Raw genomic sequence first — 24,359 nt, 5'->3', positions numbered from 1 at the left:
TCCCTCGTGTTTCCCAACAAAACACATCAACCGCTAAGTTATCCTAAGCAATCAAGACCTGACAGTTGGAACCTTGAGGTTGTACCCTTTGATCATTCAAAACAACATTAGGGATTTCCTTATTCAAAAGAGGATAGGATACTCGGCATTCTATTCTATGTTGACCAAACAAAGAGCGTACTTTTCCCATGTCAATAGTACGGTAGAGCGAGAAGATGTTAACACAAGAATGGAATGACTTGAACCCCAAGACCTACTTCCATATTAGCAAAGATTTTGGTGCAATAATGCCTACATAAAATCTTGCACTTGGTACACAAGTTTGATTATTCACAACACAAACCCGTTACACAAACAATTAGAAGAAGAGCATTAATGAGAAACAAAAACCCATCTGAGGGATTCAATAAAACAAAAATCACCATGCATTACATTTTTCTATTCCTCTTTGCCACTAATAAATACATTATAAAGGTTTGCCACATACTGGGAGGATATGTTAGGCTTATAGCTAAGTAAACTAATGACATTCTACCTAGTTCTATATTACATATTAATATTTCTAGCAGAAGCGAACAGCATTCAAGTATCCTTTGCTTTTCTAGCCTTGGCGACTTTGGATTAGCTCTTTAATATTAACTAAATCCTTGATATTGTCACAGGCCTGTAAAGCAGCTCGAGAAATATATGAGATTAAATTTGTGGATGTAGCATTCATTGTGACTAAAAGGTTTTAATTTTATTTACTGTAATAAGTACAAAACATGTAAGTGTGTCGAATACATCTTTTGCTCAAATATGTTAAAAATATAAACTGTATTTTATAAGAGTATGCCACATGTGTCATGTATAGGCATGTCGGTTGGAAGAGACACATCTCTCCATACATGCACATATTTACTGATTACTGATCTATGGATCCATCTATTTGGAAAATAGAAAATTATTTTATTGTCTACAATTTTCTACATGGTATCAAAGCTAAAAGATCCTAAAATTGAAATCTAAAGAAAAGATATTCTACCCTAGGACTTACCCGCTCCATTTATTGCTCGAGTTTGAAAGCAATCACAAAATTGAAAGGGGGACAAAAATATTGATCTTAGGAAGAAACAGCACTTCATTAAGTCTGAGGTGGTTTTTTGTATGTGGCAATTGAAAGAAGGTAACCTCACACTCAAATGAATGAGAGGCTGCATGACCTAGCGATCATTATTTTTTGTCCAAGGTAAAATTACGAGCTAGCAACTACAAAGATGTAGCCAAATGAAGGCAGATCACAAATAATAAAAGTGATTGCAGGAGTGCAGATTATTTCCATGTAAGGTAGTCAAAATAGAGGAAGCTAATCTTATCATTTCTACCCAACCAAAAGTAGTTTATAGTTTATAGGAGAATAAATAAAGAGTTGTTGGCTGCTAAGGAAAATTAAGACACCTGAAGAAATAAGGTAAATCCCAATTTTTTTTGAAGAGAATTCTTGTATCTGTTAAAAGGAATTATAGGGTGTGTTCCAGAAGGAGTTGCCAGTAAAGCCAGTTTTAGAATAAAGATCACTTGTTTAAATCCATAGAAAAAGAAGCCACCAATTTAGTTCCTTGAAGCCACCACTTGAACAAGCTAATATCATTTTTTTTTAAAAGGGGCAATTTGAATTTCAAAAGAGAGATTAAATTAAAAACCATTACAACGAAGTGAAAGAGATCACAACATCATTTTGTAAAGAGAAAACAACCTACAGAGGTTGTCACAGACTCACAAGAATAAGCAGAAAATGAGCAATAATATTCTTATATTTGAAGGAAGATCAGTAATAGAAATTGACTGTCTTCTTGTTATGCAATCTTTAGGAACAATAACATAATTTTCAACAAAGAAAAATTTAGAGTTTAGAATTTCAAATAAGAATCCAATTGTTGTGGAAAGAAAATTTGTAGCAAGAGAAAGCAAACAAAAGGGATCACAAAGTTAAACGATCACAAAAGAAAAAAAAGGCTATCTTTTGTATGAAGAAGATCAAAACATTTAAGGACTGCCCAAAACAAATCACATTGTCAAATTTGAAACCGTTAATTTCTATACTCTTAAAAGAAAAAAAATTTAAAAGAAATAAATTGTATTTTTTTGTGTATGGAAACCTTCTTGAAAGGAGGGGACACAATAGTTCTAAGCTATACGAGACAAGTAAGTCATAACAAAGGAGATCAAGGAAGAGTGAAAGCACATTATTCCCCTTTGTACCTGTTGTGACCTTTTTCACACATCGCCCCATTGCCAATGGGGACCCTCTCTTTTCCTGCTTTCTAGGGTTTTGTTAGTGTCCTGTGACCTTTTGCCGCAGTTTCACCAAGCCTTGTCCAGTTTAGAGCATTTCAAGCCCTGACAATTGAAAGTTAGTTTTTGCAAGTTATGTGATTCCGAAGTGTGAACACCACCAGAGTGCTTAGAAAGGCCAAAGGACGAAGATTGCAATCAATTTGGATGAATTTGGACAACTTTCTATTTTTTAGAAAGTTTGATTTTTTGCTTTTTCCTATTTTTTAGGAAGTTTTGTTTTTGGCATTTTCAGCCCGATCCCCAGTATGGCTATTTTTAGAAAAACTTTCCTATTTTTTAGGGATGTCTGGTTTTTGCTGTTTCGGGATGCAAACCTAGGGTTTACACTTGCACCACTGACCAACTTCGACTAGAACTCAAAAAAATCCAAGTTTCGACCTAAAAAGCTAAATCCCTAGATTTTAGGCTTTTTTTGCTGCTTCAGATGATCCACCTAGGCATGGATTTCAAATTTCAATTTAATCCGGTTAAATTTGATTAAGCTGTGAAATTTTGAAATTTCTCTGAAAATTCTTCTAAGTCTGGCTAACAAGGGTTTTGAAGTATAGCAAGTTCAAACTCCACCAACAATGCGGGAGACCATGTGTTGAAGATCATCTAAAGTCCGCCATAGATTGGGAGGCCATGTGGGAGCACTCTCCAAAGTCCGCCCAGCCTAAAGAGGCCATGATGGCCAACGCTCTAAAGTCCGCCATAGGCTAAGAGGGTTATGAAGGAACCATCCTTGAAGTCCGCCCAAGAGGAGAGATGCCTAAAGTTCGCCCAAGTGATGGAGGAGCTATGCTTAAAGTCTGCCCAAGGTGGAGAGCCTTCTAAAGTCCGCCACACGTTAGGAGGCCATGAAGGAGCAAAGGCCAAAGTCTGCCAAGGCTAGAGAGGTCATGGGGGAGCTAACACCAAAGTCCGCCCAAGGTGGAGAGCCCTCCAAAGTCCACCCAAGAGGGATGTTGCTTGAAGTCCACTTAGGGGATGGGTTTGAAGTTCGCCAAGGTGGGAGCCTAGCCTAAAGTCCGCCAAGGTGAAGAGCCCTCCAAATTCCGCCAAGGTTGGGAGGCTAAGGAGGAGGAGTGACAGAAGTCCGCCCAAGATAGAGGTCATGTAGGAGGCCTCTCCCAAGTTTGCTAAAGTAAGAAAGCCATGGAGGAGCCAAGTCCAAAGTTCACCAAGGGTTATGAGGCCATGAAGGAGCAAAGGCTAAAGTCCGCCCCATGCCTTAGCCAAAATTTCGCCTTGAAGAGAGCCATGAGGAGAGGTCTCCAAAGTCCGCCATACCTTGGAGAAGATAGAGATAAATTTCAAAAGTCCACCTACGCATTGAAAAGTCAAACAAAATCAACAAGATGCCAGTGATGTCACAAAATCCACTGAGATTTCAAAATTAAATCCAAAATGAAGAAAATATCTAAGGATTATTTTTTTAAATCCTCAAAATAAATCCAAAATGGAAAGTTTTTTTTTTTTGGAAAAAGAGAATATTGAAAGAATAATGGAAGATTATTGAGATGTTAATTCAAAATGTAAAGTTTTTTTTTGAAAGGGAATATTGGAGAATTGATAAATATCTTCAAACTGAAATCAAAATGGAAAGTTTTTTTTTTTAAATTAGAAGTATGAGTTGGATGATTTTAGGGGTTTTTACTTGAAGATTTAACCTTGTCTACAAATACTTCATTACCAACTTCATTGTTACACCAAGGAGTTCAAAGTTACTAAGGAGAGCTTAGTAAAGTATGTCAGTTTGAAGATCATCTGGAGAAAATTCTAGATATTGCTGGAAGTTGGATAATATTTTTTGGCAAAAGGTTTACAGATTTTTGGAGAAAGGCAACTAGTACGAGGAAGAATCATCCAAACTTTTCTGAATTTTCTGAGTATTTTGGAGAAAATTCTAGCCTTACTTCTATCCAAGTCAAAGGTGAAATTAAAATTATGAATTTTCTAGATATTTTCCAGAATTTAATAAATGATTTTTTGTCGAAAATTTTGGAGGAAGAAAATCATTTTTTTGGCTAAGTATGAAATTTTTTTGAAAATTTTGACACTTGGTGGTAACCACAACTAGCCTTAAGACTGAGGGTTTTAAGGTGAAAATTCGATTTTTATGGCTAAGTATGAGAATAAAAAAATGGAAAATTTTCCAACACTTAGCCATTTCGCAGCCCCATTATTTTCAAAACTTTGCAAATCATTTTCTAACTTTAAAATTTCATTGTTTGCCTGCAGGCCCTAGACATTATGAAATTCCAGGTAGACAAAGATACTCCTCCAGAGTCGAGGATGACTTCAAAGTGGAAGAACATCAGCGACACCAACCTCGGACACATCAATCTGAGGGAGTTTAAGAAGCGAATGTTTGGTCTAGACAACCTTGTGCCTACCACCATTGCGCGAAAAATGATGAAGAGTGGTATCGTGCACGTTGTTGGCTTCCTCCCCACCATGCAGTGCAATGAACTAGTAGTTGAATGTGCCAAACACTGCAACCCCATCAGTAAGGACATTGTTGCACCTGATGGAAGAGTGTTGGTGAATGTCAGCGATGAGGCCATCAGAGAGGGCTTCAGGATCCCAGAGTACCACAACACAGTGTATATGACAAAGGACGAAGCTGACAGTCTGTACGAGGACCACCTAGAGGAATATGATGCCATAGTTAACCATTCCTGGCTAGACAAGCCGAGGAAGGGCACCTCCAAACTCCAGAGAAAGAGCCTAGTGCGAGCATACTTCAAGGAGGACATTGGGGACATGATTGTCCTGCTCAATAGAATAATAGGAAATCCTCAGGGAGCTCCATTCGAACCCTGGATGTATTATCTCATTAATGAAATAATCAATGGAGTGAGGATGATAGACTGGGCCCAGATGATCAGCGACAACCTAGACAGCCAGCTGAGGAACCTGGAGACGAATAGGACTTTCTTCATGAGTTCTTACTTGTTTTATTCAATGGCCAGGACCTACAGATACAGAGGTCTCACTTGCAGAGGAGAAGTTGGGAACAAGGAGAACCAGTTCCCAGTGTACGATTGCTATCCCTAGCTCCACATGGAGGAGAAATTCCATTTTAAAAGAGTGAATGATACCTTCCTGATGCACATCACCCGGACACTTCAAGGTGGTTTGCACCAAAGGCTCTCTCAGGAGTCTATGGACTTCATCGATCGGTTCGGGTGTTGGTACATACAATATCCAAAATTCACTTACCTCCGAATTCAAGGATTCTCCGGGCCTCCATACAAGCTTCCGGCTTATCCTACCAACCGAGTGGTGTTGCTTGAGGTTGTGAGACAATTGGAGGAGTATATAGTGATTCAAAGGGATAAGCAAAAGAAGGCAGGAACGTCCTCACTCACAATTGGTAATGGGCTGGAAACATGTCCATCATCACAAGCTGTTGCAACCACAGAGAAGGAGTTGGCTTGGTATCCCTTCTACCAATACAAGGCAAGAAAAGATTTTGATCCATTCCATAGGATAAAGAAGATCGAAAACAAAACCGGATTCTGGACAATCTAGATAGTAGTGCCCAAAGAAGGGAAGACCAGAGACAATGTCACCGCAGATGATTACAAGGTTACCACCATAGAGCTGGGTAAGCCCACCCAGGACCAAGAGGTCCAATATTTTGATGACTCCTGCAACGTTCTAAAGGCAAGGCTAGCTCATGAGAAGGAAAAGAGGAAGAAGGTTGAAGAAGAGAACCAACAGTGGAAGAAGTATGTTCTCCATCTTACCAGCCCACTCAACCGTGAAGTCCCGGCTACTCCGCCACAGCCTCTTCAGCAGGGATCAATGAAGGACTATGATGATATAAAGGGCTCATACACTCAAGAAAAGGAATGAATTTCAGACGCTTCAGTGCGTGCTGACACCCTGGTGGAAAACTTAGTATCGGCACATGAGGCAACTTCTTTGTTGATTGATCGTATCCAGGATCTGGCGTCCAATTGGGAAGAGGTGGATGAAATTCAGAATGAAATACTCCCTCATCTGAAGGTTATCCGAGGCATGTCAAAGAGAAGCTTAGTAGATGCAGGCATCATACAGACAGGAGACAGGTACGACTTCGGCACGTGGTACTATACTCTGGTCACTCGGATTGAGGTTCTGAAGAAATTCGAGACCAAGTGTTTTGAGACAGAGGCAAGTGTTAGAGAGATCCTGGGCAAGGTATTCTGTGTGGCGTCAGAAATCTGGAAGAAGGAAAGCCTAAGGGAGAAGCATTTACAAGCAGAGAACCTGAGAGCCAAGATTCAGGCGAGCTTCTTCAGGGATTCAAGGATGATTGACAAAGGCGATCTTTCAAAGATTGCAAACTTCCTCTCCATCGATGATAATTTCCTCACCCAAGCAGTTGAGTGGGAAGGCATCCTTGCCACATGTACCGATGACATGGACCTCATCGACTTCCAGATTGGCGGTTTGCCAAGTGTCACCATGGAGGAGGTCAAGCTCATTGTGTCCAGATATGTTGAATCTCTAAAAGAAAAAAGTGGCCACTCACCTCAGTGAAATTAGCAGTTGTGCCACTTGTCACTCTTTCATTTGTTTGAACTGATAGTATTTCGGGAAGCCCTAATTAGGGTTTAGGACTTTCAATCTTGGCCCTTGATCGTTGTTTGATCTCGGCCATTCATTTATTTTTGAGAACTATATAAGGTTGCCTCCTCTCATTTGGAGAGTGTGAGGTTTTTGATGTATTGTTGCTTAAGGTCATTTCCAGATAATATATTGCATGTGCACTGCTTTGTAATCTCTATTATTTGAATGATTTGCATGATTTCAATTGCCTCAACACTTAGTTAAAATTAGTTTAGATTTGCTTTCATTGTTGTTAATTTGAATGAAGGATTTGATAAGCGTCAATCAATGGTGTATCTCTGCTCATACTTTTGGTAAATGGATGATTTCCATTCTACCGTGCAAAGTTAGTCTAAGCCCATCCCCTGTGCATCCCAACATCTCGATCATAAGCACAACCCATTGAAGATTGCACCGGCCTTGTGTAGTTGTCCCTAGTGTGGTGAAGCAAGGTTTGGTTTCTCGAGAGCACCCAGTTGATACCATCTCCAGAGTTCGTAGGATTAGATTAGCCTTCCTAAACCCTGTCCCTTTTTCCCTTTCTTTTGAAAGTCTAAATCCCCAGAAAATTCCCCAAAAAAAAAGAGCCTAAAATTGCCAAATCCATCTAAGTTCAGCAGTTCAAGATACTTGTCAACATAAGTCCCCCTTGAAATTTCAGCATACACTACCCAAGAAGCTATTCCACTAAAGTCGCTTGTTCGCACATATAGACCTTGGAATCAGTAGTGATTTTTCAGGAGAGGATAGAATGCCTTCGGGTATCCTATCCTAATGTTTGGTAGATGATAAAACAGACACCAACAGTAACCTCACGTCAATCCCTCCAATAATACATTGACCAAAAGGAGTGGGAATGGCTATCAGAGGATTGCAATATTGATACAAACCACGGCCTTGGTACCACAGCGGCAAGTATTAAGATTGCTGAATGAAATCAATAAAGTTTCCAATATGTGCCTCATCGATTCAAGTTCATGCCCAGCAATAATCTACCCAAAACCCATAGTTTAATATTTGCAACAAATCGCTGCTAGAAGATTTAATCATGCACTAGCACCTAAAGTATTCGTGCTTCTAATATAATATTATAATCAAAAGATATTCCCAAATTGAGCGCTTATATTCCAGCATTCGTATTTAATTGAGAACAAGCAATTAAAGTTAAGGGCAGCTGTTAGTTTAGAAAAGGCATGGATTAAGGTTAAGAATTAGTTAGAATTATTAATGATATGTTTGGAAGTGGTTAGTCATGAAGGAGCATACGAATTGATAAGAGGACACTTCTCTTTCCAAAGGTTACCACCATGAGAAAAGTCAAAACCCTACACACCCAATGGAAAAGTATAAAGGAACAACAGCAAACGATCAAGTGAAAGGATCAAAGAAGTAATCAATAAGCATTCGATCTGAGAAAAGTTGATAGAACTCAGAAAATATATATTAACTGGCAGCATTGTTGTCCTCATTTTTGTTTTCAAAAATGAAGGGCCATTACATGAAATTTTTGTCAAAAAATAAAAATTTTACTCTGTGGCATGCTTCCCAAGGCAAAATTTTGCCTAATCTTTGGACTGGCTTAATCCTCAATCCATCCTCGAACCACGTTTCGAATTTCATCGCATTCTGGGCTCGTTTGCTATGTCATTCCTTCAATTTCGGGTTTTTTCTCCCTGATTGCAGGTGGGAAATTTTCTTTGAATTGCAAGTTTTAATGATTTATTTTGTTTTGGTCTTTGTAGGGAAATTTTTGGCTAATTACAAGTGCACTTTATTGAAAAAAGAACTTGTAACTTACTTTTTATTTCCCCCTTGATGTTTTTTGGCTTTTTAAGTCATAATAGGGATTTTTTGGATAAGTGACAATTTTAAATTGCATATTTATTTATAACTTGTAATTCTTTTCTAAAAACCCTATTTTAATGTCTTTTGCTTGTAATAGGGATTTTAAACCCCTATTACATGTGTTAAGTTATTTAAACTTGTTGTCGGGATTTTATTTTCCCTTTACAAGTAATTTGTACCTTGCACATCTCTCTTCAAAACCCGATTTTGCTTAGAAATGAAATAAAGTGACATTTTAAACTTGCTATTTTGCCCAAAAAACCCGATTTTCTCCATAAAGTGCAAATTGGGGAATTTTAAACTTGTAATTGCATTTCCAAAAACCGATTTTGCCTTGTTGAAGGAAAAGTGACATTTTAAACTTGCAATATGAGAATTAAAACCCGATTTTCTCTATTGCATGTAAAATGAAACTTGTATTTCCTTTCCAAAAACCCAATTTTCCTCTCCTAATTCAATTTTGCCACAAATTCTTCCCAATTTTTTTGTGGAGAAATTCATGGAGCAAGGAGGCGTTTTTGTTGCAAGGCGATTTGTGTGAGTTATGGGACATGTTGCTGCTGTTTTGGTGAATGATTCAACCCTTATTTTCTGCCAAACGGTTTACCACGTGATTCCTAAATCCACTTTTTGGGGGATCTAAACTCCACGAAGTTGCAATCTCCTAGGTCGTTTTTGCTTTTCATGCCAAGGCGTTGAGGTTGGATGGAGGATTGACCACTTCTTGTGCCATTTGATTTGCATTTGGTGCCACGTTTTGCTGCCCAAAGCGTTTTTGTAAAAACGTGGCAAGGGTTTTGAAAATGGTTTTTTCTCTATTTAAGAGTTCTTCCTTCTTTCAAAGATTGATCATCTTTTGAAGAGGCATTTTCAATTTGAAGCAAGATATGATTTCTCTTCTTTTCTTGTTTCATTTTCTTGTCTTCTTGTCTTCTTGTTTTTCTTTTCTAGGTGTAAATTTGTGTATATATTTATTTTGCCCCAAAAATCGGTTTTGTGAGAGAGATTTTCCCCTTTGAAAAGCAATTTTTGAATTGCATTGTTCTTCCCCATTTTCCCTCTTTACTTGTATTCGAGATTTTAAATCCCGATTACAAGTTGGATGAAAATCATTGTTCTTCCCTTACGGTTAAAAGAATTTAACCATCTTTTGTTGAAATTCCAAGTTGCAAAGATGAAAAATACCCATCCTTCCAAAATCGGGTTTTTAGAACCGGATTGCATGTTCAAAGTTCTTCCCATTTTCTTGGAAATGACATTCCCAAAATCTTCCCATCCATATCGCCTATATCCGTACTTTCCATTCACGTCATTTCCCGCAAATCTAATTCTCATTTTTCAGTCATTTCTCTGTTTTCTGATTTACAAGTATACTTGCATTTGGGTTTTAAAAATCCAATTGCATGTGCATTCTTCCCAACTTGTATACTTGTAAGATTTTCCCCAAGATCCGAAATTGGTCAAAGGCAAGATTCCTAGCATTTCCCATTTATTTCCCATCTTTCTCTCACAAAATCGTGAAGTGCAAGGGTTGGAGTTCTTCCCATTTGAAGAAGGAAAAATGTTAGTTGCAGTTGATTATGATGATGCCTTAACACTTTTAAGTCTTCATCGCAAAATACCAGATTGTCCTTCAATGTCAAATTTACCATCCTCTCCTATTCCAAAAAAGATGAAGTACAAATATGACAAGTACCAGAATGAAGTTTCACCTTCGCAAGTTTCCTCTCCTTTGGATCGCTTCAAAGACACGAAGATAGGGCATGTGGACATGTCGGAATTTGTCAAGAGAGTGGAGGATCCGCAGGATAGTAATATGCAGCAGCTGTTGGACAGCCACATTCATCACACATCCTCTTTTCCAGTGGCTGCCCTAGAACTTGAATTTGTTCTCGTTTGCACCCATCGCTTTGACAAAGAGACGAGAACCATTAAAAATGATGATGGTGAAGCAATAATCCGCCTTGATGCAGATACAATTGAGGAAGTCTTCAGAATACCACCAACACCTGTTTATATGGAAATTTCAAAGGATAGTGCAGCCGAGTACTATGTCAAGAGGGAAAAGGACTGCAAACGTCATATTAACAGGTGGATTCATGAGCTACGAGCCGCCTTCTCAAGGTGGGCTAAGTTGTACCGCTGTGACTTTAAGTGGGAAATTGGAGACCTCATAAATCTCCTTAGCAGGATGATGGGTCTTGAACACTCCAATGTTTTTGAACCCTAGATGTATCAGTTTACCATGTTCATAAGGCAATCTCATCATATATCATGGGGAGAGATTATCAGCGATGCTTTGTGCAAGAAACTTGCAATAGTCCCTTCCACCATGACTTTTTACATGAATTCATACTTAGTTTATTTGGCAGAGTCACTCAGACATTTCCCTGGTCTTCCTACCAAGGGTGACCGCTCGCTTATACCTGTATGGGAATATTATGATCGGCTGCCTTTGAGACCCAGCAGATTGCATTTCAGAAGAGTTCAAGATGCATTCTTTGGCTACTTCATGTGCCAGTTTGACAAGACTCTAAAGAACAGAAGGGTGTCAGATGAGGCATGGGAAAGAGTGAATGAGTATGGGTGCTTGTTTCTTCAATTCCTGACCTTTACCTATATGAGAGTCGGATGCTATAGTGAGCAGCCATACATGCTCTCTAGATATCCGACTGATAAGATCATTCTTATGGAGTTGGGAAGACAGATCATGGTTGTGCACGCTCATCAATCTGTCAAACATAAGGTTGGAATGGGGATTTCTACAACAAACCCATTGAAAATTGGCCAGCATTCTCTTGTCACATCCGTCAAAGCCAAAGCTATGGAGGCTAAGATGCAAGAGATTAAACTCAAAAGGTTTAAGTCTAGGGCAGATTTTGATTACCGGGTTATGAAGGAGAAGATCAAAAAGTCCTTCGTACATGTGCATCGTATTGAGGATATCTGAGTATATCTCTGTACAAAAGTGGAGGTTCTCAAGATGGATTACTGCAGGCTTACTGTTGAGCAAGTTATTGATTTGAACTTGGTGGATATTCCACAAGGGATGATTAATGATGGGCATGTACTTGATCCTGAATATATTTCACGAAGGGTTGAAGAAGCTCCACTTCCTTTAATCCAATGGTCGCATAAAGAATGCACGTCCATTCTTGAAAGATTTCAGCCTATCTTGGCTAACACCGATACTTGGCTCAAAGGTAAATGGTGTTAGACTCATCAAAATCAAGGATGGGAAAGAAGATGACTCTATGGGGCCTCTTGGACGTAAGTCTAAGATTCAAATTGACAACAAGGAAGGTGCATCATCTTCTGGCACCAAGATCAAATTGCGGGTTAGTCAGGCAGTAGTGCTTCCTCCTAAGGAGGCGATAGTTCGTGGAAAAGAAAAGTCTCGGTTTCATATTCATGTGATCGATCCTGATAATCCAAAAGGAGGACAGCAATCTGATGATGCTCCTAAGTCTCTAGCTTCAGACTCACCTCATGAGATTCCTTCCTCAGTTTCCATTGAGACGCCTCTTTCTCCTCCTGACATAATAGTGGAAGAGTCTCCTCATAATGTCGTTTCTATTTCAGCATTTGAGCCGCCTCTTGATCATCAACAAGAGGGTGTGCTGGAAATTCCTAAGGATACTCCTGCATGTATCCAGTTGTCAGAGATTGATACCTCCACTTTTGGCTTTGAAGAATTTATGAGGCAATCTTCATGCCCATTGGTTACTAAGCAAACCATAGTCGCCATCCAAACAGATACTCCTCCCAGGGTGACCACCACTGTTCAAACAGAAACTGTTTCTCCTTCGCTTTCAGCAGCTACTCAAGGAGAACTAGTTGATTTACCTCCATGGCTTAGTTCTTTTACCCCAAAGAGGAAGAAGCAAGAAATCTCTCCTGATGTCTTTTAATGTCAGCAACTCAAACAGTCTAGGCCCAAGGTTGCTAAAAGGGCCAAGACAATCTCAAGAGTGATTGTTGATAGCAATAAGATGAAAGTGGCAGAAATTGTTGAGCCCCTTGCGGATAAGCCACGTGAGGAAATGCAAGCTGTTGATTACAAGGTTACAAGGATAGAATTGGGCAAACAAACGCATGAAGTGGTCAAACACAATGCCCAGCAATCTGTAGCCTCACTAGTGCAACGGTATGACGAACTTCTAGCAAAAACAGACAAGCTAGAAGAGGAGAACCGGCAACTTGTTGCAGCAATTCGTAAAATTACAAAACCTGTTGGTGAAGGGAGTAATCCTACAAATTCTTCCAGTTCCCAAGAACCGATTCGTGGGGTTGAGAGAGCTGCCCAAAAAGTACAAGCATTGGATTCTTGGGTGGATCAACTTCATGATCTATGTGCACAAGTGCCGAAAGACATTTTTCAAATGATGTCTAAGTTGGAGGCCATTGGAGAGAAATTGAATCATACCTCCGACACTTTTAGATAGAATCTAGAAAGGATTGAAGATAGTTTGACAATCTAGCGCACCATGCCCGAACAACAGTTGAGCGTTCTTCAGGAGCATGCCATTATTTCTTCCAGGGTCATGTACTTGGAACTTGAAGAACTTCTAGAGAATAAAGCCCTTGTTCTCAAATCCCTCATTGAGGAGATTGATGATGCAATAAGATTGCGGGGTGAAGTATTTCAAGGTATTGTTTCCCATTGTGAGAAGGCTTCTTGCAACATAATGAGTCAAAATGGAGAGCTGATACCAGAAAAAGTTCTTGCAGATCTACAAATGAGGAGTCATAATGAATGGAGGAGCGAACAATTCTCAGCTGCTTCAATTCAGGCTCTGATGAAACATCAAACCTTTTATCACGAAATCCAGTCCGTCTTGGAGAAAGACAACTCCATGCTTCTTCGATGTCATGATACCATTGTGAAGACCATGGTTGTTGCCAAGAACACCCACGAACTAAATCCCGCCAAGCTACGAATGATCATCCAGAAGTTCGAAAAATTCATGTCTTCACATACTGCAGCTTAAGTGTTTTATTTTTAACACTTAGTTGTATTTTTCCAGATTTGTAATCTTTTAGTTGTAGTTTTTCTTTTGACAAGTTACATGTAAGAGCCTTTTGTAAATTGCGAGTTAAGTCTTTACTTGCACTTTTGTAATTACATGTAAGGCAACTACAAGTTGAGTTTAGTTAGGACTGTAGTTGGAATAAGTCTTAGTTAGTTATTGAATAAGTCTTGGTGGTTGAAAAAATTTCTCAAGTTAGTTAGGATCCTCCCACCTTTTTCTCAAGGCTCCTCTTCTATAAATACTGGAGGGGTCTATTGTAATCTTTATCTTTTGGAAAGCAAGCAAAAACTCTGCCAAATTTGTAGCAAAGAAGTCTTTGAGCTTTTATGTGTAAATTGAAGAATTGAAAGGAATAGAAGAAAATTGCTCAAGCTTTGAGTCTTTGTGCTACATTCTTGAGTTTATTTTTCATATTACCTTTCTTGCAAGTATTTCTTTGAGAACTTACTCAAATTTGATTTGCAGTCTTTGAGGTGCAAGTATTGGAGATTAATTTAGTTAAAGTAGAAGTTCTATTCAGAAAAAGTTGTAAGACTTTGTGCTTACACTTGTTCTTAACAGAGTTTAGAAGTAAGTAGATTTTATGAGAAATAGTTGTGAGTCTTTGAGCTCACACTTGTTCTTGCTGTCTTGCTTAGAAAGAATAAGATATTTCAGTTTTTGTGTTGTTATAATTTGTTCTTAATAAAATTAGTACAGAAAAGGGTAGATAGGACTTCACATAATCAAGACTTTGAGCTTGATATTGTTGTCCCGTCCGGAAGGAAGTGACGGAAGTCTTTGAGCTTTCAGGAAACTTCATTTCCTTTCTCTCATTTCATTTCGAAAGTTGTTACTGTTGTTTTCTATCAAATCGCTATCACTTTTCTGTGAAGAGAAAAGGATATTGTCTTTCTTGAAAGAAGAAGAAAGACTATTGTCCCATCCTATTTTATTTTTAAAGTTGTAGTTAGATAGGGGGAGCCTTCCCTTAATTAGGAGAGTTTTACTCACACACTGTGGTTGAAACCACAATTTTGTATATTTCCCCAAGTGTACAAAATTTTCAACCAACAAGCATTTATAATTATCGAACTGTGTGGTATGAAGTAGAATGCATAGCAATATGAATTGGCTGATTTATTATTGGACTATCATTTGTTCGGAAGTAGGAATGTATGCAGATATTCTAGTGCTTCTAATGTATAATTAATAATAAAATAAGAAAGTATGAATGATTCATAATGATTCCTTTAAAGCTTCATCCAATTTGTCGTCCTACTAAGGAGGGGAGATATGGACATATAAAGAAAGCATGCAGTCAAGTTCCATTCGAGTTAAGTTAGGAGGCCTAATGATGGATGTACTTTTGTGCCACTTAGAAGGCCGAATGACGGATGTACTTCTATGCCCCTGAACTTGATGGATAGGCTCAAGGTGCCTTGTATGATCTCTCGTGGGCTTCATAGCATGGATGGGTCATTGGGTTAAGCCTAAAGGGAATCCACGTGCACATTATGTAAACTACTATGATGATTAAGAAAATGTTCCTAACCCTAGTAGGAAAGATTGATCTTATATCGAACACGATCGAGGAGTCTCAATCGGGATCTAACTGGTAAAGTTATACCTCTAACCATCTTACCTCTCTTATTTGAAAAGAATTTGTGATTGTGGGGTAAAATCTAGAGCAATTACAAAAGAGGACATTAAAAAAATGTTTCAAGAGTCTTGCAGGGTTCCTCGGTGTGCGAGACAGACAGACGTCTCCATAAGTCTCCCACATCTCGCACCTTAAGTTTTGGGGTCCCCCGCAAATTTTTTAGGGTAAAAAGCAACTAAAAGATAATAACATCAGACATAAAGAAGAAACGCAGGTCTACAACCAAAACATGAGGCTGGAAGAAATCCTAACCAAGAAATCAAAGCACCCAAGAAAACATGAAATGATTCCAAAGCAATCTGTAGAGATAACGTTAAGGTCTAATCTATAGACTGTATTTTTTTAAATATATTTCTAAAATTTTGTGAAAATTTATTTTAAACAAATACCAACAGTGTTATCATTTAATTATAAATCTGGTCACTAATTAAACCTACCTAAAAAAATATGCTAGAATGATTAGATTAATGCAAAGTCTGAAATATCAGGTTTCTCCATGGAATAAACCAATAATCTAATTGGCTGGACAATTTATTTAGTTTTATTTAAATATTAAATATTCAATGACAATTTTACATTTTATTTAAAATTAAAATAGTAAATATTTTTTGCAATAATTTTTTTTTAGGGTTGAATTTCATTTCATCATTCAATTAAAATTATTATGAAAGACATTTTGATATATTTTTAAACAAGAAAATAAAATTTGTTATTAAAAAATAATGCAATAGAATTTATAAAAAAAAATATGCTTTTTTAGGCTTAACCTAAGTTAATCCAACATATTGCTAACACATTACCATAAATTAACATAGATTAATTAATGATAGATTTGTGGGCATATGTAAATAAGACTTAAACTTTACCACTGTTCTTGTTTTCAAAGTTCTATGTCATGATATTTTCTGAAAATTATTAAATTATATTAAAAAAATTGGTTTCTCCAAGTACCCTCGTCTCCTATTTTTGAAAATTTGTCGTACCGATACCGGTACTAGTCTCCAAGTACCCCTCGTCTCTTGGTATCCTTGATTTTTTTTCAATCAATTACTTGAAGCATATGTAAAGAAAAATAGGTGTTTAAAGTCTAAGCCTACACTATGTAATGTCTCATGCGATACAAATGATTTATTTTATTCAATTGATGAATCATGTAATTATGTTAAATATTGTTTGATAACAAGTGTACAACTGGAGATAACAAAATATCTAAATCTATAATTCTTGTTGGTTGTGAGGCTAGTTGTGAAGATAATGATAAAGAATGTTTTCCAACAAATGTTAGTTTTAAGATAATGGGAAAAATGAGAAATGAAGGAAAATGTTTGAGAAAATATGGACAAGGAGCTACAGAGCCCATTGAGGCAATAATGAGGCCAAAAAATGAAGGCCTTAGATATGTAAGCGGCGAAAGAAATAGAAGTGATATTGTAAGTATTACAAGTTCAAACAAACCAAATCAAGGAATGCAATATATGCAACATTCTCATTGTCATAGGCAAGGACATAAAGTGGAAAAATGTTGGAAACTTCATCCTTGTACTATTTGTGGATTGAAGAATCATTTTGAGAAATTGCGTTGGACCAAAAAGTGGAAGAAGAAACTTCATAAAGATAGTATACAAATGGATTGTGGATGGATTGGTATATCAATTGGCAAAAGGTCACAAGTATAAACCATACAATTTAATGTATAAATTATTCTATAAATCATACAATTTAATCTATAATTTTTTTACTACTATAAGGGATACTTCAATTATATACATGTGGTTTTGCGAGATTTGAAGTTAAAGCATTCATATATGTGAGATTTGAAGTTGGCGCTCATATATGTAGAATAATTACCATTGATCACAGAGATCATTGTTGAATGTTTGTAATGTTCATTGCAAAGAGCATCATTGAACCTAAAAAGTTGTAGCATCGATCACAAAGATCATTATTTAATGGTTGTAATGTTGATTGCAAAGATCATTTTTTTACCTAAGAAGATGTAGCATTGGTCGCAAAGATCATTGATGAATGGTTCTAACATTAATCATAAAGATCATTGTGAAACCTAAAATGCTATAACATTGGTTGCAAAGATCATTGAAGTTGTAGCATTAATTTTAGAGATCGTTACTAAAATTATGAAGGATTTGATCGCAAAGATCATTGTTGAAATTGATCGCAGAGATCGTTGCTAAATCTATAAATATTTTGGTCGCAAAGATCATTGGAAATGCTTCACCTTCTTTATTGATATCTATGAAGGTTTTGATGGCAAGAATCATTAGAGACATTTCACCTTCTCTATTGATATTTGTGAACATTTTAATCATAGCAACATTAATCATTTGGGGAATTAATCAACAAAACAAAAGTATAAGATTTTTTGAAAAAATTGAATATACAAAAAAATGTAAAAAATTGAGGAAAAACAATCAAAATAGAGACTTCATCACATGAATAATAGAAAATAGATTTTCGTTGTTTATATTCATATTGGTGATTACATTGCATAGAACATACCACAACATAAATAATAACTAGATGGTGACAGTTGTCAAAATGTCGATTACAATATAGTTTGTGACTTTGTTCAAAGTCAACCTGTAAATTAATTACAAAATTCCAAAAAATCAACTATAGCCAATGACAGGCTAGAGGGCAAAAGGCCCTGATGATGAAGCTCCTAGGTGAGAGCCTATCCTAATTCATTCAATAATTTGAGGATCCAAGCCAGCTTCCCCCATGATATCAAAATCATTAGGCTCAAGAAAATCATCATCGTCATCAATAGCAATCCACTCAAAACTCTGGATCTATCTCATCAAGGTCAATTGGCTCGTCTTCCTCAATAGTTCCTGATTTTGCCCGTGTAGAAATTAGTCTTTGCCTTACAAGTGAAAAACACAATGAATACAATTTCAACTATCTGCAAAACCTTGAGCTTTCTTTAGCTTCAAGGGGAGGTTGTGGTGAACAAACACCAAGTCATTCATCTGTTGTTGTGTTAGGCGGTTTTATTTCTTAGAATGTATGTGTTCAAAAACACTCCAATTATGCTCACAAGCGAATGAGCTGCCTGGTTAGGTCAAAATGCACACCGCCATCCACCTAAGATTTCTGCATTCGTCACCAAAACAAGCCCACCATTGAGCTGAAAACACATTATATGGAGACGATATTGTAAGAATATTTTAAAATCTTAACAAATTTAATGACCATGTTAGCAAAATAAAGAGTGTGTCAAAAGTTTATAGAGTCTACCTGGTTGAAAGGTCTTTTTGCCTTCCATGGCAGCCCCAAAAGAGAGAAAACCCCTAGCCTGCTTTTACATTTCCATCTCTGACATAGCTACATTAAATTTATCCTCATTTGGAAACATTTTGTCCATGCACTTGAAGAAGTCTTGTTTGATTTCAGCATCAATATCCCTGAATGGAGTCTTAAAGAATAACGATGGATTGAGAAAGTATCCCACAGTATGGAGAGGGGAGTGCATCTATCCATCCCACCTCCTATCAATTATGTCCCACAACGGCATATACCTCTCCCTGTTATTTGTCAACCTACTCATCACCTCCTTGGCCCTGTCCATGGCCTCATACAAATATGCCATGGGGAATTTTTCCCCATCCACTAGACTCAAGAATTTTACTGGAGACGGAAAATTCTACAATTTTGTTCAATCGATTCCCAAAAACTAGTAGAATACATGTACTCTGTCATTGCTATGCCATTTGATTTATTTGTGAAGCCAGACTCCATCCACTCAGCTGATAAAAACATCCGCCTCAAATTACTTTTTGGTTCACATAGTTTTTGTAATGAAAGGAAGTGTGTTACAAGTCTTGTCTTGTCACCCCTTGTTGAACTAGCTCCTTGCCTCCTATGGAAGAGCGCATTATAGACAAAATCCTCGTGTGATTATAAATAAATTTGGTAACCTTGTGAGCCTTTTGCAATGCCTCCTTAACCCCTTCAATTTTTCCAATGTCCTCTAGGGTTTGATCAAGGCAATGTGTTGCACAAGGTGTAAAAAACATAAGAGGGATGTTTATCTGTCAGAAGTCTCTAAGCAGCAACACAAGCAACAGCATTGTCTGTGATAAATTGAACCACATTTTGTGGCCCTACATCCATAACTACCATGTAATACATCTCAAACAATGCAGCTGCAGATTTTATTATATCAAATGCATCCACAAATTTCAAAAAAATAATGCCAATCTCACAAGAAACAAGGAAGTTAATGAGGGTTCAGTTCCTTCTATTTGTCCAATGATGCAACCACTAATAGCGCACTAAAATCGATACTCTTTAACAACATCTTCGACATCCCATACTGCATCTTTGAGAATACCAACCCTCAATGACTCATAAGATGGGGCTTGAAACCCAGGACCGATAACTACAATAGCATCTAACATAGCTTGCCAATATGGAGATCTAAAAGCATGGAATGACAAGCTAGAGGAGTACCAAAAATTAGCAATTGCCTTCTTTGCTTGTTCATGGACAGTTTTCCTCCATCATGGACTCTCCAAAGTGGTTTGTGATCCTGGTGTAGTACAAGGTTGGAAGAAATCATTTCCACCTATGTTTGATCCACGTGTTGTAGAAGAAGGCGCTGACCCGAATTCCTTAAAAACCCCATCGTCACCTCCCTCCCCACCCAAACGGTTCCTCCTAGCATCTATAGAACTCAAACATAGTTCAACCACGGTTCTAGCCTTTTTGGCCTTACTCTCAACAATCCCATCAAGAGATTGCTTTGCCTAATACAAGACATCAGCAGGGCATTGCTTGCAAATCACGGTATTATTTCCTCATTCTATTGACATATGTCATTTGAAATGATAAATTCCACCACTGATTTCATTTAGACACCAATTGCATTTAACCTTCATGCTACCAACAATTGGTCTACAATGTGTCCATGCAAAGTCTTTTTGACGTGGCATTGTGATCAATAACCAAATCTGCAAAAACATTACACTCGGTCTTTAATTTCTAAGGGATCTAGGGTTGGGTTTGTGTACAATAATTGCATTTGAATTTCATTGACATGGGAAATTGGAAGTGTAAATGTACTTGAATTTCAAGTTTAAAACAACGAAGATATGGTAGAAAGTAGAAACAAAAATCAGAAATTTCAAAAGTATTTGTAGAACATGAAAAAAATTCTGCAATTGCTACTTCATGCCAAATGGAGTGTACAAAGTGTTATCAATTTGATCACATGGTGGAATGATTATTGGTTGTTAAAAGAAAATGTTGATATGTGGCATTGCACAATTTCAATTGAATAGATTTTTTCCAATTTCGGTGTTAGATCTTGAAGGGTGAAGACATAAGAACAACATTTTATAGGACTTATACAACCACCACATAAAATTTTAGTGTGAAAGTTGTAAATGATTTTGATGAATTTATTATTAGATTGACTTTGTCTAATCATCATCACAATATCATTATTGTAGATTGTAGACAAGTCAACCAAGGTTTTCTACTTTTCATTTATTAGGATGTCCTATAATATTGCATCAACGTCATGAATCTTAATGGTGGATGTTGTCACTTGGATGAAATGCCTACTAATAGTTAATTTCAAAAGGAGGTTAATTTGAATGGTCAAGTCAAATTGTTGATCTTAAGATTTTCACATTCACTCTAATTGTCAACAAAATAGTCTAATGGTGTATGTGTATGAATTAATTGTTATATAATAATTTTGAGTTAATATTTTAACGTGGTGAAATAAGTATAAAAATAATACATCATTTTCAATACAATAAGACTAATAAAGTTTTTCAAACATATAATAAATATTAAAAATAGGGACTCTAGAATTTATTGTGCAATATTATTTTACTACATAATTTATTTTTAAAAAATATAGACTCCAAAATTTATTTAATATTTATTATTATTTTTTTAGAGAATTTCAAATCTGTAAATAAACAATAATAAATATTAAATAAATTCTGCAATATTATTTTATTATAGAATTTTTTTTTTAAATATAGACTCCAAAATTTATTTAATATTTATTATTATTATTATTTATTTATAGAATTTCAAATTTGTAAATAAATTATGCAATATTATGGCCTGGTCATGGGCAGTCTAAGGTTAATCTTAGTGGTGGTGAGGGCTCAAATTGTGTTTGGGCTAAGTTGGAGCAAGGGTGGATCAAAGTTAACTTTGGTGGAGCTTCGAGAGGCAACCCGGGCATCTCAAGTGCAAGTTGTGTTGCCTGTAATGAGGATGGAAAAATCTTATTCAAAGGAGCTCAGCCTTTGCAAGATGGAACAAATAACGAAGTGCAAGTTCAAGCAGCTTTGCTTGCAATAGAGCTAGCTAGCAACTTAAAGGTTCTGAAGGATCATTTAGAAGGAGACTCAAAAGTTGTTGATGCAATCTCTAAGGGCTCCTCCCCAAGTTGGTGTATCAGTAAGTTTATTTCTATCATCTGCTCAAAACTATGAACCTTCCAAGATATTCGAATTTCACACATCAAAAGGGCAGGTAATGGTGTGGCAAATTATTTGTCTAATGTGGCATGTGAGTTGGATCCTTTTGCAACCAGGTGGTGGGGAAATGCAGATGAGGAGGTACATCGAACTGCTTAGTTGGCATCCAATGGGTTTGGTTGTATTGTTTTTGAGGTGATGTCAAGAATACTGGACACCATGTTTTTTGCATAGGAAAGAGTGAAAAATGACTTGTCAGGAAGCTATATTAATGGTAGGAGATGTGTAGTGTTATCCGTTGGAATGTTTAATTTCCTTGTACAAGTACGAGTCTTTAATGCAGGGTTTATTCACCACCTTGGGAAGAATGCGAGCTCTCTCATCATGATTGAAAGGCAACAACCTGAGGACAGTACATTAATAGGTTTAAATGATCTTATTTTTAGTGCTTTGATTTGTGTTGTTTCCATCCTCATTACTGTTTCTTTCGAGAGGTTGGAATTAAAACTCATGTCTAAGGTTGGTGGAGGCGAATACAAAACCGGTCCAAGTAGAAATGGAAGCAAATTTTACATTGAAGACTAGAAACAACTTTATCCATTTAAAATGACTAAGAAACAACTTTGTCCATTTCTCAGGCTCATCTCAAAGAGGAGGTTGAATGGCATGTTTCTTTCCAGAGATGAAAGGCTGGTGAAGTGTGTCAAGAAGTTGTTGGGCGAATCCATTGGGGTGGTGGAGCACCGTTACAAGACGAATATGGACCTATACTCGCTAATTTTGTAGTGGGACTAGAATTGGAGCATTTTGCGGAGCCGGTGAAGAAGGTGATGAACGCCATTGTCGTGGAGGAGTATCGTTTGGCCATGGAATCAATCTTTGAGTGGGTGGTTCCTAGTGAGTGGTTTGATTTGTGTGAAGGGATTATGAATTACCATCGCTTTCCAGACGAGCATTACATAACTTTGTTGAGGTGGTGAGATAACCAAACAAAGGCAAGTTTCAGTGGGGAGGCTCATATTGGGTGGGAAGCTTTGAAGGTATGTGTAGATTTATTGGAGGTTGAAGCGGAGCTGCAACGAGCCATTGAGAGGTACGCACACTAGAAGATGCAAGAGCAAGGGAAGAGGCGGGTCATTGAACGAGGAAGAGGAAGCAAGTGAACCCTATTTCCTCCTCCGGATTGCTTCCAAGTCTCTTTGTTAATGGTGTCTTTACTATTTTTTGGTTTGAGGGGTTAATCCCTATTTTAGTCATTTTAGTTCTTTTTGTCAAACTGTTTTAAAATGAATATCCTCTGTATAATTTGGCTACTGTAACGAGCAAATTTTGAGTGCTCAAAGTATGTATTTTTGGAGGGTGGGTCTGCATGGGTGGTTGGGTTAGTGGTCTTGAAATGCAGGGTGGTTTGTAAGGTGGTTTTGTAAATGATTTTTGATGGGTAGTTTAGTACTCTTTTGACAGTACATGTAAACTTTCTTTAAATCAATAAAATATACTATTACCAATCAAAAAAAAAACTGCAATATTATTTTACTACAAAATTTATTTTAAAAAAATAGACACCAGAATTTATTTAATATTTATTATTATTATTTATTTACATAATTTCAAATCTGTAAATAAATAATTAGAATAAATATTAAATAAATTCCATTTTACAAAACTAATAAAGTTTACTCCAGAATTTATTTAATATTTATTATTATTTATTTAGAGAATTGAAATTCTGTAAATAAATAATAATATTAAATGTTAAATAAATTCTGTCTAAATGAATTTTGATAGACAAAATAAAATCATATATTTATTTTTGATAAACAAAAATATAACTATCTATTTATTTATTTATTTATTTTAAATTTGATACACCAATTATTTGTTTTGATTTTTAAAAAAATTACTTAAAATTTTTAACAAAAAAAGGCCTAGGGTAAATACCTGGCTTCATCGGATGCTCTACAACGGATGGGTCTCCACGGAATTGTAGGTTGCAGCTTCAGGTCACAACTTCCGAGTCGCAGCTTTGGGTCTCAACCAACGAAATCCCTCATCTCCCCGTCACAATCAACAGCAAACGTCGGAATCCCTGCTATCTCGAAGGATGTTTTTGCTTAAACAAGCAATATAAGGCGTTCGTTGATGAAGAAGCAACATCAGCATCTTATTTATAACATTTTTCGCAAAACTTTTCACGCCTTTTTTATGCATTTTTAGGGTTTTTCGTGGACACGATTTTTTGCCAGTTACACCTCTGATTTTTTCATGTTTTAACTGGACAAAAAATCATTGAAAATTGATCAACGCGAGTTTGCTGATTTTTTGGGGAAAAAATCGAAAACCTCCACAATTGCCCATTAATCGCGAGTGATCACAATTTTTTCCCAATCATTGCTTCTATGGTTTTGATCATAGAGATGTTTGGAAATGTTTCACTTGCTTTATTGATAT

At 36.8% G+C, this 24,359-nt stretch overlaps 1 protein-coding gene across 10 annotated transcripts in view; it reads right to left on the bottom strand.

The window, feature by feature from the left end:
- The window catches only part of LOC131036686 (uncharacterized), a 176,255-nt gene that overhangs the window by 150,281 nt on the left and 1,615 nt on the right, over positions 1-24,359 (bottom strand). For 2 of the 10 annotated variants that reach the window (XM_057968641.2, XM_057968642.2), the window contains exon 1: positions 23,850-24,318. The exons of the other annotated variants lie outside the window; for them this stretch is intronic. In XM_057968641.2, the coding sequence (XP_057824624.2) occupies positions 23,850-23,859 (10 nt within the window). In that variant the 5' untranslated portion in view covers positions 23,860-24,318. Of the gene's footprint in view, positions 1-23,849; positions 24,319-24,359 lie in introns of those variants that run through there. 10 annotated transcript variants of the gene reach the window in all.

The sequence above is a fragment of the Cryptomeria japonica genome, chromosome 1 (assembly GCF_030272615.1).
Source record: "Cryptomeria japonica chromosome 1, Sugi_1.0, whole genome shotgun sequence".
NCBI classification, from domain to species: domain Eukaryota; kingdom Viridiplantae; phylum Streptophyta; class Pinopsida; order Cupressales; family Cupressaceae; genus Cryptomeria; species Cryptomeria japonica.
Note: the sequence above shows the minus strand (reverse complement) of the source record. Positions and strands in the feature narration are given on the sequence as shown.